This window comes from Panthera onca, chromosome X (assembly GCF_046562875.1).
Source record: "Panthera onca isolate mPanOnc1 chromosome X, mPanOnc1 haplotype 2, whole genome shotgun sequence".
Taxonomy (NCBI): domain Eukaryota; kingdom Metazoa; phylum Chordata; class Mammalia; order Carnivora; family Felidae; genus Panthera; species Panthera onca.
In genome coordinates this window covers 69,815,228-69,830,154 of record NC_138357.1, presented here as the reverse complement: position 1 = coordinate 69,830,154, position 14,927 = coordinate 69,815,228, and the positions used below count along the sequence as shown (strand labels likewise).

Here is a 14,927-nt window from a genome sequence, read left to right as displayed (position 1 = left end):
AAGTGGGGGAGGAGCAGAGAGAGGGAGACACAGAATCCAAAGCAAGCTCAAGGCTCTTAGTTGTCAGCACAGAGCCCTATGCAGGGCTCGAATACATGAGCCATGAGATCATGACCTGGGCCAAAGTTGGTCACTTAACTGACTCAGCCACCCAGGTGCCCTCCATCTACCCCTTTTGATTGTAGTGAGCCTAACGAAAGTTCACTCCATAAAGGAAAAATCACTGGTTCTGACTTAGAGTACATGACCTGTGAACTGGGTCTCTGGTTCTCTTTCCCAAAGTAGATAGCCAGGACTTTTATTTCTCTTTTTCCTTCAGAAAATTAGCCTAGCCTATCCTCTCAGACTTAGTCTGAATTCCCTTTAATGCTAGAGTGTTGGGTTTACAGTCTCCTCATTTTTGGTTGGCCTCTCTGCCTTCCTCCTCCCTCTCTCATCTATAAAAGCCTTCCCTGACCCATCCTTCCTAAGTTTGGAATTGTGGCACTGGACCCTACTTGCTTCCTTGTATACACCTCTCTCCCAGAGTGAAAAATGCCCTTGGATGCCCAAGAAGCCTATTTCTCCACGTTTTCTTCTGGCCTCCTTCTCAAAGCCCTGGACCTTCCTCATTCCTCTTGTTCTCCTAACCCAGAACCTGGCCCTGAGGGCAGGGTGGGTACAGAGTCCTGGCCTAACCCTAACTACTCAGGTTCCCATGAAAGAACCTTAATCTTTCTCCAAAACACACCTTGGTCCCACCTTCACTGTGATACTTTGGGACAGGCCTGGAGCCTAGTGGTGGTGCTTATTCTTCAGAGTGTGTGGCCCTGGAAGTACAGAAGCCCATCACAATGATAAACCTGGATGGAAGGAACACAATGCCCAAGACTCAACATTGGTATCACTAAGTCTCCAAAGAACTAAGGGAGAGAGATGGGGATGGGTGAGTGGAGGGAGGCTATTTTAAGTTTATTTATTTTGAGAGAGAGAGAGAGAGAGGGAGAGAGAGAGAGAGAATGAGCAGGGATGGGCAGAGAGAGAGGGAGAGAGAGAAAATCCCAAGTAGGCTCCACACTATAAGCACAGAGCCATATGTGGGGCTCAGACTCATGAACCGTGAGATCATGACCTGAGCTAAAACCAAGAGTTGGACAAGTAACCCACTGAGCCACCCAGGTACCCCCCAGGGGTAGCTAATTTCTAAAACCCAGAGAGAAAAACTTGACTGGAGAGACAACAGGCATAGATGGTTAAATTGCTCTGGGTCTTCTCCCCAGTCTCAGTGCCTTCCATGCATGGATGTGAGCTAGAGGAGGTATAATAGTTTCACGCCCTGTGGAAGTCCTACCCACTCTGTGGATTATAACATTGGCCTTTTGTTGAGCACATGACTGGAGCACTGAATTCTCCCAAATCTGTATGAAGCAATTTCTATTTTCCATCCTATTTTTCCTGTTGGGAACTGAGGCTAAGATAGGTAGAGTGACTTGTAGAGTTCCTCAGTTAGTTATGGTTGGATTTAAATCCAAGTCCCACAGATTATTCATTAGGGTGTGCCTTGGGTAAATCTTTGCCCTACTCTCAGCCTCAATTACCATGTCAGTAAGAGGGTCTTAGTCTGCATTCTTCATTTCCTTCCCGGTAGCAATGAGGGCCCCAGGATGGACGACTGAAGCCAATCTCCATAGTCCAGACTCCTTGTCCTCTGTAGAGGCTAAACCAGCTGAAATCTGGGCCAGGGAGGTGGGGGAGGGTGGGATGGAGGAGAGTTGCCCTGGCCAACTCTGGCTGTTCTGAAAGGCCAGAACAGGCTTAGAAAATATTTACCAGGCAATGAGAACCTTCCAAACATTAAGACTACTAAAGAAAAGGTTTGCCCAGGTACCCATAGTCCATCACAAGTGTACTTCACTGTTCACAAAGCAATTTCACATTCATATCTACCTCAAGCCTTATAATTAACTTGGTCTGTAGGGATCAGTCCAGAGGTGGGCAATGGAAGGGAAGTGTCTAACAGAGGCCTATTTGACCAATGCCTCTCTAAGTCTCAGAAAAATTAAGAGATCACTCCCTAGAAGTACTAAATAACACTTGCATGGCCTGAGCTCTGATCTTCAGACTGTGGAGTTTGACTCCTGCTGCTGGCCACTCTGTTTTCTTCAGTGAGGCCACCTCTCAGGTAAAGAAAGAAATCAAAATCTCGAGTCAAATAAACTAGACTGAACCTCCCTGCCTGTCTGCCTCCCCTTTCATTCCCTACTTCCCCAATCCACTCCCATCTTCCTAGAAAAAAACAAATCACAAAATGGAGTAATCCTTAAGCCAAGTTCTGCCAAACACTGGGCAATGTTGTTACTGGCTTCTCTTCTAGATATCTCCGGAGCTGGGTCAAAATGATGAGTTCCATTCTATAGTTTCAAGGTCATTTATTGATTCAGCACACAAATATTTCCTAAGACCCTACCATGTGCATGATACTCCACTCTGCTGGGCTCAAACATGCTTCCTAATACCTCTTCATGGTGTTCAAATTCCAAAGATTTAGATAGAACCCCAAATAATTCTAAGGTGGATAAGAATAGTATTAATTAATGGAGTGAAGTTGATAATGGAATTCAGACAAAAGGAAGAGTGCTTTCTTTTTTTTTATTTTTTAAAGTTTTTATTTAAAATTTTCAGTTAGTAAACACACAGTGTAGTATTAGTTTCAGGTGTACAATATATGATTCAACACTTCTGTACAATACCTGGTGCTCATCATAACAAGTGCACTCCTTAATCCCGATCACCTATTTAACCTATCCCCTTCCCTACCTCCCCTCTGATAACCATCAATTTGTGCTCTATAGTTAAGAGTTTGTTTCTTGGTTTGCCTCTCTCTCTTTTTGTCCCCTTTGCTTGTTTTTTTATCATTTCTTAAATTCCACATATGAGTAAAATCATATGGTATTTGTCTTTGACTTATTTCACTTAGCATAATACTCTCTAGCTCCATCCATCCCATTGCAAATGACAAGATTTCATTGGAAGAGTGCCTTCTGGCAGGAGCATCATCACATAAAGTTTTAGGGAAGAAGGAGCATTTGAACAGAGTCATGAAAAATAGGGAGAATTTGAACATTTTTTTATAAAGAAAAATAGCCTACACAGAGGAAATTGCATAAGTAAAGACATTTTTTAGTAAAAAGAGTATTGAGGTGGGAGGCAACAGACCTGAATTTGAATCTCAGTTCTGTCATTCACTTCCTTAAAGAATACCTTTTCTTGTCAGGCCCTCAGTTTTTTCATAGGTAAAATGATAATATTTGGTTAGCTAACTTTTAAACGTACTCCATGTGCTTCCATTCTGATACAGTTTTTCAAATGAGGGTGGACCAGTTTGCCTCAGTATAGAATAGGTGAAAGAGAATAATGCAAGGGCAATTGGGTACATGATATGAAAAATATTGAAAGACAGGCCTGGGAGCCTGAGCAGAAAAAGAAAATAGAAGCCAAGCCCCAAACTTACCCCGAGGTTGTATATTTAGTCTAGTTCCAATTTAAAAACATAAACTTTGCAGTTAGTGTGGTATAGGATGGGAACCTAACTATACTACACACCAGTAGTTCATTGAAATCATCAGGTCACCTCTCTGAGCCTTAGTTTCTTCATGTCTAAAATGGGAATAATAACAATAATAATAATAATAAATAACTCATGGGGCTGTTGTGAAAATTAAATGACATCATGTGTAAAAAGTGCTTTATAAGTATGTTACTTTCCCTGGCTTTTAGTCCCTTCTCCCCAATTGCAGGCTTTAATTAGTCTTTGCTGACCAATTACTTTTGTTTCTTCTCTTTCTTCAAAGCAGGCTTTAAAACACATCCAGAATCTGAGGAGCCTGGGTGGCTCAGTCAGTTGAGCATCAACTCAATTTCAGCTCAGGTCATGATCTCATGGTTCATGGGATCCAGCTCTGCCTCGGATTCCATGCTGACAGCAGCAGAGCCTGCTTGGGATTCTCTCTCTCTCCGTCTCTCTCTCTCTGCCCCTCCCCCACTCATGCTCTCTCTGTCTCTCTCAAAATAAACAAATAAACATTAAAAACAAACAAAATATATTCAGAATCCAGCCACTTTCCTCTAACCCCAATGCCATTCACCTGGATTATGGCAATAGCCTTTTAATTAATCAGCCCACTTACAGTCTGTTCTTATTCCAACTGCTAGAGATTCTTTCAAAACTCAAATTATGTCACTCCTCTGCTCAAAGCCCTACAATGTCTTCCTACCTCACATAGAGCAAAACGTACTCCCCCTTAGCCTTTGAACTGACCCCATCTATTCGTTAGCTACACAGGTTTTTTGTTTCGTTTTGGCTTTTGGGTTGTTTTTTGCTTGTTTGGTTGGTTGGGTTTTTTTTTTTTGTTTTTGTTTTTGTTTTGTTTGTTTGTTTTCTGTTTCTCCAATAGAAGACAGACATTCTCTTTTCACTTGTTCCCTCTGGATCCTCTCTTCATAGTTCATACCAGTACCTCTTCTATATTTTACTTAAATGTCATTTTGAGGTGAGGTTCTCCAAGACCACCACATTTAAAATTGCAACACCCCCCCCCCACTAACATTCTGTATCCTCCTTCCTGCTTTCTTTTTCTTCACAGCACTGATTATTACCATCTGACATACCATAAAATGTAATTACTTATTAGTGTCTCACCTCACTAGAATACAAGCTTAATAAGGTCAGGGGCTTTATCAGTTCCCTGTTGATGTTTCCATGCATAAAATAGCACCTAGCACTCAATAAATATTTGTTGAGTGAATTAATGAATACAGTGGTCTCATACTGTTACTGAGCACTAAGTTGAGCAATTTGAATATATTATCTCAAATCCTGCCTTGTAGTGTAGACACTTAGGATCTCTATTTTATACAGGAAAAATCCCTGAAATTCCCAGAGGTGAAGAGATATTCCCAAAGCCAAAGAGAGGTCACTTTATATGGGGTGCCAGGTTTGGTTGGACTTTATAGAGGAGCACATTCCCTGAGTAGGAGCACAGGTTGTGGTAGGTTTTGGGGGGGCAGGGGTAGAGATGGGAAAGAACACTGGGGTACAGAGTGATTTTGTGGTCAAAAGGTTATCCGGTTTCTTGAACTGAAATCTTGTGTTTGTTGGCATCTACTGGCAAACCCATGTCTTTTTCAGTAATTGGAACTTTACAAAGGGAATATTTTCTTTTTCTTTTTTTTTTTCAATATATGAAATTTATTGTCAAATTGGTTTCCATACAACACCCAGTGCTCATCCCAAAAGGTGCCTTCCTCAATACCCATCACCCACCCTCCCCTCCCTCCCACCCCCCATCAACCCTCAGTTTGTTCTCAGTTTTTAACAGTCTCCTATGCTTTGGCTCTCTCCCACTCTAACCTCTTTTTTTTTTCCTTCCCCTCCCCCATGGGTTTCTGTTAAGTTTCTCAGGATCCACATAAGAGTGAAACCATATGGTATCTGTCTTTCTCTGTATGGCTTATTTCACTTAGCATCACACTCTCCAGTTCCATCCACGTTGCTACAAAAGGCCATATTTCATTCTTTCTCATTGCCACGTAGTATTCCATTGTGTATATAAACCACAATTTCTTTATCCATTCATCAGTTGATGGACATTTAGGCTCTTTCCATAATTTGGCTACTGTTGAAAGTGCTGCTATAAACATTGGGGTACAAGTGCCCCTATGCATCAGTACTCCTGTATCCCTTGGGTAAATTCCTAGCAGTGCTATTGCTGGGTCATAGGGTAGGTCTATTTTTAATTTTCTGAGGAACCTCCACACTGCTTTCCAGAGTGGCTGCACCAATTTGCATTCCCACCAACAGTGCAAGAGGGTTCACAAAGGGAATATTTTCAAGTGTGAAAGGAAGTTGGAAGCTGTGGCTACCCTGGATTTGAGACTGCAGGGATTTGAGTCCTTGGGGCACTGGCTTTGAGGCATAAGTCATACCAAGTGGAAAGACACCTGAGACTAATGGACTGACATGAAACGAAGAAAGCCCACTTCCCACATGCCTCTTCTCCCTTTCCTTCCTTGTTTCATAACCTACTCTCTTCGTCTTTCTTTAAAACATTCAATTAATCCAGCCTGTCACCCACTGTAATGTAATGCAGAGCAAAATGTTTGTCTCTTGTTCACTGCTGTATTTCCAGTGCCCACAACAGTGCCTAGCACTCAGAAGACACAAAATATATACTTGTGAAATGAATCTCTGTTCTTAGAAACAAAGTCCTCCTCCTGGGGGAGGGAGCAATGAGAAGGGAAAGCTCTTTCCAATGGTATCCTGGGCCAATTCCAGTGGAATACCCCTGCAGGAGAATGTGGGAAGACGGGATACCACAGATTTAGGCTGGGCGGAGTGAGGGAAGTTCCGCAGAAAGAGGAGGCCCCAGAGCAGGACTTGGCCCTGCTTCTGCCTGTTTTCATCTCACTTTGGAGGGAGCTGGTCAGAAACCCTTGGAGGAACTCTTGTGTCCAAAAGCGCAAACTACTGCTATGGGGACCAGATGGACAAAAGTGATAAAGATGAGACCGAAAAGCCTGGGAGCTCTGGTAAAGGGAGCTACAGTGAACAAGTCCCTGTGAAAGTGAAATGGCCCTTCATTTAAATGCAAATGCTATGTAAAAGCCCGAAGCCCCTTGACGTCAGCCTAGCTATTAGTGGCCTATCTATACCGGGCTACCAGTCACCTGGAAACCTGACGGGTAGGAAACGCGGGATGGAGTAGTCTGAGAGGCACAGCAGAGCGTGCAGTACAGCTACCGAGTAACCTATTGATTCCCTGCTGCTTCTCAAAGTCGGATTGGGGCCTTACAAGAACTTCAGAATGGCTTAGGGAGCTCCTTCCTCATACCCAGAAGCTGCCTTTTGGAAAAAGAAGCAGGCATGTACCTGGGCACTCTCAGGAACCCCGCGGGAGGCGGGACTGGCAGCACTGGGGGCGGTGGGAGTCTCCTGCCAGCCTCCAACTTCACAGCAGTCCCTGCCTATGCGCACTTCGTGGGGTATCCCCATATGCCCAGCATGGATTCTCACGGGTCGTCGCTGGGGGGCTGGGGTTCGCCCTATAGTCCCCCTCGAGAAGACTGGAATGCGTACCCTGGGTCGTCCAGTACAATGGGCACTGTGCCCGTGAACGACATGACCTCGAGCCCTGCCGCTTTTGGCTCCCAGAATACAACTTGGGTCCTGTGGGAGGGGGAAGCAGCAGTGGCAGCCTGCCAGCCCCAGGCAGCGGGTCACTGTTCCCCGTAGACACCGACGCCGCAGATGCCAGTTCTTCTAACAGAACCCTTCACAGCCCTTATGCGTGGATGCGCAAGACTGTGCAGGTTACGGGTGAGTAATGGATCCCAATGCCCTCACACTCTTCCTTTCTTCGCTTTGAAGCTTCTACTTCTCTTGGCCTGTCTGCACCCTACTTCTCAGGCCTCTCCAGGAACAGTTTAGCTGAGGAGTACTTCCTGGCTAAGTGCCCAGGGTCTCCTCCCACATTAGTGACCTCCCCTTGCATGTGCCTCTGCTCAGAGTCCTCAGAGTGCGGCGCTTAGAACCAAACCGACCCTAGGAGCTTGTTGGTTGTTGGTTGTTTTTTTTTTTCATCATTTCCTGACGAGTCAAGAAAGGAAACGGGTGGACAATGGACATGTTGAGCCACAAGGATCAGGATCCAATCTTGTAGTTGCCCAGATGGGAAGAGAGATACACGGGAAAAGACAATGGGTGAATGAAGGGAGGGGATAGCCAGGATATCCCAGTGCTATCACTGCTGCTTGCCCTTTCTATTGAAAAGGAATGTACCCCATCTGGGCAGGTCCACTCCCCTCAAAAGCTGGTGATGCTCAACTTAGGTTTCACAGTGCTTGGTTGGCAATGGACTTTCCAGTTTAGCCACGAAGGCCTCCCATTGCAAAGTGGCTTTGTCATCTTGGCTTTCAAGGAAACTTCAGCTTCCTTCACCCAACTTGGCAGAGGCAAGCTGGACTCAAACCCATTACTTTCTTCCAACATCTTTTCTGCCAATAGAAGAGTTGAGTCAGGTGAGAAGGCAACAGCACACTGCTGGAACATAATAAGTTACTCAACTCTAACATGCATGGGCACACAACGAATATCAGCCCCCGCACTAATAGGAAGTTAAAGACTTCATAACTGCCCAGAAAGGCTTCTGGAGACACAGAGGCTGGATGCAGGTCTGTGATGGAGTGCAGGAAGGCCCAGAGATCCCAGCCTAATGCTGACTCATGCTCCTACCAGCAAGCCAATGGGGGCTGCTGGGAGCCCAGGGCAGCGGAAATGGGTACTCTGCTTTAATCCTGGATGAGGGGAGGTGGAGAGATGTCTGTTTTCAGCTGTAGTTGTTCTTTTATCATATTTTTATTATTCCAATCTGTCGCTCCCTGTCATTGGAGAAAATTGGTAAAATTTTACTCTATCACTTTTATCCCTCTGGAGAGGAAATGAATTTTAGTAGCATTTGTCCATAATGATTATGTTTTTGTTCAAAGTTCTGCACTTTTTCTCCCCTTTAAAAAGCAAAAACAAGAGAGTGGGAAGGGATCAACTTTTATCATTAGGAGGAATCTTAGTTAGGAAGAGGCAGTTCTGGTTGATTGGGACATTACTAGGGTAGCAATCCCAAACTAAGAGTAGAGCTAAACACTTCGCTTTAAAGTGTTTGGAAGTAAATCTGCATTTTTAAAAATATGGGCAAGTCAGCTGGCTAAGTAGAATAGAAAATGAGGTTAGGGTGGGACACTCTTGGGGCTGTTATTACATCTAATCTTAGGGTTGTAATTAACATACATTTACTAAGACCTAAGATCAGAGAAAAACACAAAAGTCGAAAAGTAGCTGCTCTCAGTCCAAGATGATGTTTTGAAGTACTTTAGAAAAGGAAAGTCTCTTTAGTATGTTTGGAAGAGAGAACAATTGGTGGAAGGGAGAAGGACAAAAGAAATTATCTTGAGTCTTGAATTTTTGTTTATGAGAGAAAATGTGACAGGTTTCTGTGCTTAAAAGTCTTCCATTTACATTTGCTTTCATAAGCTCAGGTATCCCTATTGGGTAATGCCAGGAGAAGTTTAGAAACGGACTCCTTAATTTGTCATGTCATCAAACCTTCAAACTTGGCTATACAATGCCACCTTCACAAGATTTTCTCTCCAAACTCTATAAGAAATTTAAAATTGAATTATTTTGGAACCCCTTTGACTCCTGGCAGGTTATCTTGTAGTTGAAGCTTTATTGTATTCAACCTTTGTTTCATTTTAATGTCTTATAAATTAAAATTGTCATTTTCCTGTATGCTTGTAGCCCAAGGTGCAGATTTAGCTACAATTTAAGAATATAATGAAAACTATGTACCTTTTCCCCAGGAAAATGTACATGCATACTTGCACACACATGCACACACATACACACACATGTCATTTTTTGAATAATTTTGAGAGATTCATGGTTCCACTGAAGCCCTTCTATGGGTCTCAGGTTTTGAACTCCACAAAAAAATTAAGCTGATCACCTCACTGGACCACTCTGAACCAAAATGTACCCATTTGTATGCTTAGTACATAGTGTTAAACAAATATTTGTTAAATGAATGAATGAGTCAGATCCTCCTAAATTTTCTACTTCACTCTGTAGTACTATGGGACAACATTTGGCTTATGGCTGAGAAGACAATTAGATGAACTACAAAATGGAAGTAACCCCTCTCTGATTAAGATAATCAAATAAAAGCTCTTTCCATTACTGAGGACTATTTTAAATAGCCTTAACTTAAAGAAAGAAAAATACACAATTTAGGGAACAATCAGAAAACATTTCATAATGACATTATTACTTTAAATTTCTAAGGACAGAAAGGGTACTTACATACAGAGTAAATGACTATCCCCTAGGTGGTTTGATTAAAAAGAAAGATATTTTTTTACTTCTATTTTGTTCCCTAAGTGGTTTGTTTCAATACACATCTCATTTTAAAGATTATATGGAAAGAAAGAAAGGTTCTGTGAAAAGTTAAGTATTTTCATGTTTTAAACATTGTCAGTGTATTACAGCTAGGAATTCTTTTTTTCATCTTTTCTATTACCCACAGTTATAGCCTTGGATGAGTTTTGGCAAGGCAGTAACCTAAGCAGGACTGGAGAAAGGTTTTTTTGTTAAGAGTGAGATAGAGAGAAGGAAGTGACTTTGAATAATTCTGATTAAGCCACTGGACAAAACACTGAGGAAGTTGTACTTAAAAGGTTTTACTCAATTAAGACACTTCAGGAAATAAGTTGCTTAATAATTCTTGAAGCTTATCATTGTGTTCTTTTGTTTTGACCATTTCATTGGACAATTTTTACACATGAATCTGGATTCATTTTTTACCTAAAAGGAGCATAGATGGAAAGTCATTAATATGAGGTCAATTGCACTGTACTCCTGAAAGAAGGAAACTGGTTTTCATCATCTTTGCTTTGGTTTGGTATGGGAATATGGAATCTGCTAGAAGATAGTCAAATCCCATTCAATCCAATTTCATCATTTAAGGGGCAGAGGCAATGAAACAGAAGAAAAGAAGAGAGTTCAGGAGGAGGGACACAAGAAGAATTCATTTCTCTTTGCAAAATGTGCAGTCAATATTTCCCCTGGGCTACATCTTCTTGACGTTTGAGGTCTTATCTGTCAGATGGAGTCAACAGATTCTTTTTAACACTTCACATGGCTTTGATATGCAGCTGGGCTCTTCCTCATCCCTCCTTTCTTCAGGGGTTATATTGCCGGAAAGGGTGAGGATTTTCATGGCAAATAAAGAGGGCTGGTCTTGACTTTATTGTCCTCAGAAGAAACTGCAAGAGGGGAATTTATGGCCAATGGGGGTAGGGGAGGACTGCAACATTTCAGAGTTCTTGAAGTTGGTTATATTTACTGGTTATCAAAGAACAGAAAACACAAACATACACAAGTTGAATTTTAACTTCTGCCTCAAGTTATAACTTAAATACTCAGCTACTTTGGGATTAGAATGGCTTTTAGGAAACATCTCTTCAAAAAATATTTTTTGATCCTAAGATATGAGGTTCTGGAAATAAATTAAATCTCAAAGTATTCACTGTGATCTCAAATATACATCTGCCTTTGTAACAAACCAAATGCCAGACCCCTGGTTTCCTGGGTTTCTGTTTGGATTCAGAAAACCAGCTCAAACTTTGGGCCTTTCAGGTAGGTTAATTGACCAGGGCTCATCATTTCCAGTTTTCAAGAGGAGAAGTTTTGTTTAGTTCATTAGTCCGTGGGTTATTCAGCCCATTAAGTTTAATACTAAAACATATCTCATCTAGAATTTGTTTCTACATTCACATGTTTTTATTTCTTTCCTGGAGATGAAAGATTGTCTGACATTTGTTTAGGGCTTGTAAATTTCAAACCAACTGGTTGGTGTTCCTGAATGCAAAGAGGGTTCAGGATGGGATCCGTTGCCATGTAGCCTCCTTTGTTAGGCCTGTGCTGCATCTTAACACCTCAATGAGGTTTAGAGAGCCACTTTAAAGAAACCTTTGTCCTACAGATCGCTCCCCAAAACCTCACATCAAAAACAACCAGGGAAGATCAGAAGCAGTTTGCCAAATGCCATAGAGAAAAGGGGGAAGATCCTGGAGGGAGTTAGAAAAACTGAAAAGAAAGGGAAGCTTCCTAATCACCTTTGGAAAATATAAAAGCAGGAATAATACTCTATTTGATGAAGGGCATGAGAAATAAGTTAAATGCTGTAACACAAAGCAAATGTTTGTATATCCTTTCAAAGAATACTAGAATACTCATTTTATTCTGCTTAAGTCAACACCTCCTCCTTCCCCCATTCATTAGCCACTTGGAAATAAAATTGATTTAAGACTTCAGAAAAGAAAATATTTTTTTCTGGTAGGTAATAAGGGCTATCCTAGCACAGAATCTAAGAGACAATAAATATTTTCTTTTTAAATTACTACCCAAACAAAATTATCTCTAGAATGTATACATAACTAGAATGTATGTAACTAATAATGTCAGGATCACAGAATAATTTGCCACACTTGGGGATTCTTATGCTTCCAAGCATGTTTAAACTAGGAATAATATTTAGCATACTGGACTGGGAGTCAGAGGTATATGTTTGGGTCCCCACACTTCAGCTTACTAGCACAGAACCACTTACCTACACTGAGCCTCAGGTTTCTTATTGGTAAAATTGGGATAAGACACACTCTGCCTAATTCAAAAGTGTAGGTTAGAGGTTCAATAGGAAATGGTATGAAGGACCTGCATAAAATATAAAAGAAAGTGTATATATGATATATTTTGTTACTACTGCCAATGCTATTCCCATATGTGAGTGGGAAGGGAATGAAGATCATGGGTTAGGTGTTTGCTTTAAAAAAAATGCTTTGGTGTAGCAGGAAGTCAATGGTGGCATGATAAGTGTGTTTTATATATATAGCCACAGATGACAAAGAGTTTAATGGAGAAGTGGACGTATGACATATTTGGTTCAAAAAATGTACTTGTTTCATATTTGAGAGTAATAGATAAGGATGGCAACAGTAGTTATGAATCCTTCAACCAAAACAATCTCCTAGGAAGTAAAATATGATTAAATATATTGCTTTCTCCCATAACAGGGAAAACCAGGACAAAAGAAAAGTATCATGTGGCTTACACAGATCATCAGAGATTGGAGCTAGAGAAGAAATTCCACTGCAATAGATACATCACCATTCGGAGAAAATCAGAACTAGCAGTCAACCTGGGCCTTTCTGAAAGACAGGTACACCAGAAGTATATCCAACATGTCTTATACGGTCATTTCAATAGACTGAGGTTTTAGGGCAGTCTAAAAGCTAGAGTGGAAGCAAGATAGAAGACCAAGACATTTTCCAAGCTTTCCTAAAGCCCACATTCATCTTACTGGACCTCCTCCTTTAGTCTCATCGATCAGTGGGTTTATTAATAATTAAATATGATGGACAATATGTAGATATGGAAGCAAAGGGTTGGGATGTAGGAGGGGGAGAAGGATTAAAACTCCCATAGAAGTAGTCAAGTCAAAACCTTGATTGATTCCCCCTAGTAGTCACAACCAATGTATAAAGTGGAGAATTTGCAATCAGGGCAATTATCTGGTTCATATCAATCAAACTATGATAATAACTGAACACCAAATGCTGCTACCTGAACCAAGTTTTTCTATTATTCATGGTATAAAATTTAATTTTCTATGGTCTGTGTAATTCTATTATGCTTGCCTCACATTTAGCATATGTGGGCATTCAATGAAGATTAAAGCATGACAAGGATCAATGGTTTCCATTTACCTGAACTTTGACATTACACAACTACCTGATGGTTTTTCACTTAAGTCTAGAAGTAATTCTGGAATCATAGAATGCTAGAATTTTAAAGTCCATTAGTGTATTCCCTATCCCAAGCAGCTTGTGTTTCAACCATGTATGAAGGCACATTGGTATCACAGAAATAAATATAGTATTTCATCACCCTTGTTCACCCAGTTCTATGTTTCACTAACTTTATTATTAGGAAGTTACTTTTAATGACAGATCATAATCACCTTTGTTATTTAAATCCCTCCCTTTTTATCACCACACCTCAGCATCTGCCATTCTATCATTCATTTCTGTCTGTGCAACAGAGGTGGTGGATGAGGTATAATATAAAAAGCACTGCATTTAGAATCAGTAGCCCTGGACTTGATCTCAGTTTCATCTCATGCAAGATACTTTCCTTCTCTCAATCTCAGTTTTTTTTTTTAACCTGTTAAATAGCTATACTTTACAAGGTCATTGGGAGGCTCAAATGAAGTGATACATGTAATAAGGTTTTGTAAATGCTAAAATCCCTGTACGATATCAGCAACAACTATGAAAACTGCATTCAGTATGTTGCCCCATTAAATCCAAAGCATTTTGTGTTTCAGGTGAAAATCTGGTTTCAGAATCATAGAGAAAGGTGATCAAAAAGAAAATCTCCCAGTTTGAGAACAGTGGAGGCTCAGTGCAATGTGACTTTGGTTCCATCAGCCCTGGGGAACTACCTAACACTTTTTTCACCACTCCATCTGCTGTTCGTAGATTTCAACCTATTGAGATACAGCAGGTCATAGTCTCTGAATGAAAGAAAGGCAAAGAGAAATAGAAAGTCCCCTATCCTTTAGCATTGTCCTCTTGGTCTCTAAGATATCAGCAGGGGAGTTAGGACAGGATGTAACTTCTCATAAAGCGGTATTCAGAACAAGTGGATGCACAGTGGGTTGAAGACAATTGAGAGGTCACTTACTGTTAAAAACTATCCCCAGAAAACTCCTATTATGTGCTATGCTATATGGCCATCACTTAGGAACTAGGAGGAAAGCTATGTAATTAAAAGCTAACAATCACAGGACCTTGCAACCCTATTCACAATTTTAGAAACTTGCTTGTGAACAAATTGTAAAAAATAGTTCAGCCAGGAGGCACACTTGTGTATGTGTACTTGTGTTTGTTATTTGATGCTGGGTGTGTTCTTTTATGCTATCTTGGTGGGGTGGGGGAGGTAAGCAGAAATTTATCCACCTGTAGCTACCTTTGCAGTGGTTAACTCAAAAGCTAACAGCAATTTCACAACAAGACAAATGTTTAAAAGTCAGCAGGAGAAGATTCTGATTCCATTATCACTGATTAATAAAAGTAACAACTAGAAAGACTATTTTTGTTCATCGATCAATCATTTTCTGGCGATTGTACCTCATTTCAGAACTTCCAACCTGTAGTATCAATTTCAAATCTTGCCAAAACAATGAAATTGGATTAGGAAAATACAGCCCAGCTTGAGTCATTAAAAAGGCAGCTCTCTAACACACAGAATAAACCCTAGTCCCCTTTCTGTCTTT

At 41.0% G+C, this 14,927-nt stretch overlaps 1 protein-coding gene across 1 annotated transcript; it reads left to right on the top strand.

Moving 5' to 3' along the window:
- The first annotated feature begins 534 nt into the window (after positions 1–534).
- CDX4 (caudal type homeobox 4) lies at positions 535–14,173 on the top strand. The gene is given in 7 exon segments (XM_081792612.1): positions 535–654; positions 6,314–6,531; positions 6,814–7,190; positions 7,193–7,354; positions 12,664–12,809; positions 13,977–13,998; positions 14,001–14,173. Coding segments are annotated over 7 exon segments (1,218 nt in total).
- Positions 14,174–14,927: the final 754 nt, after the last annotated feature.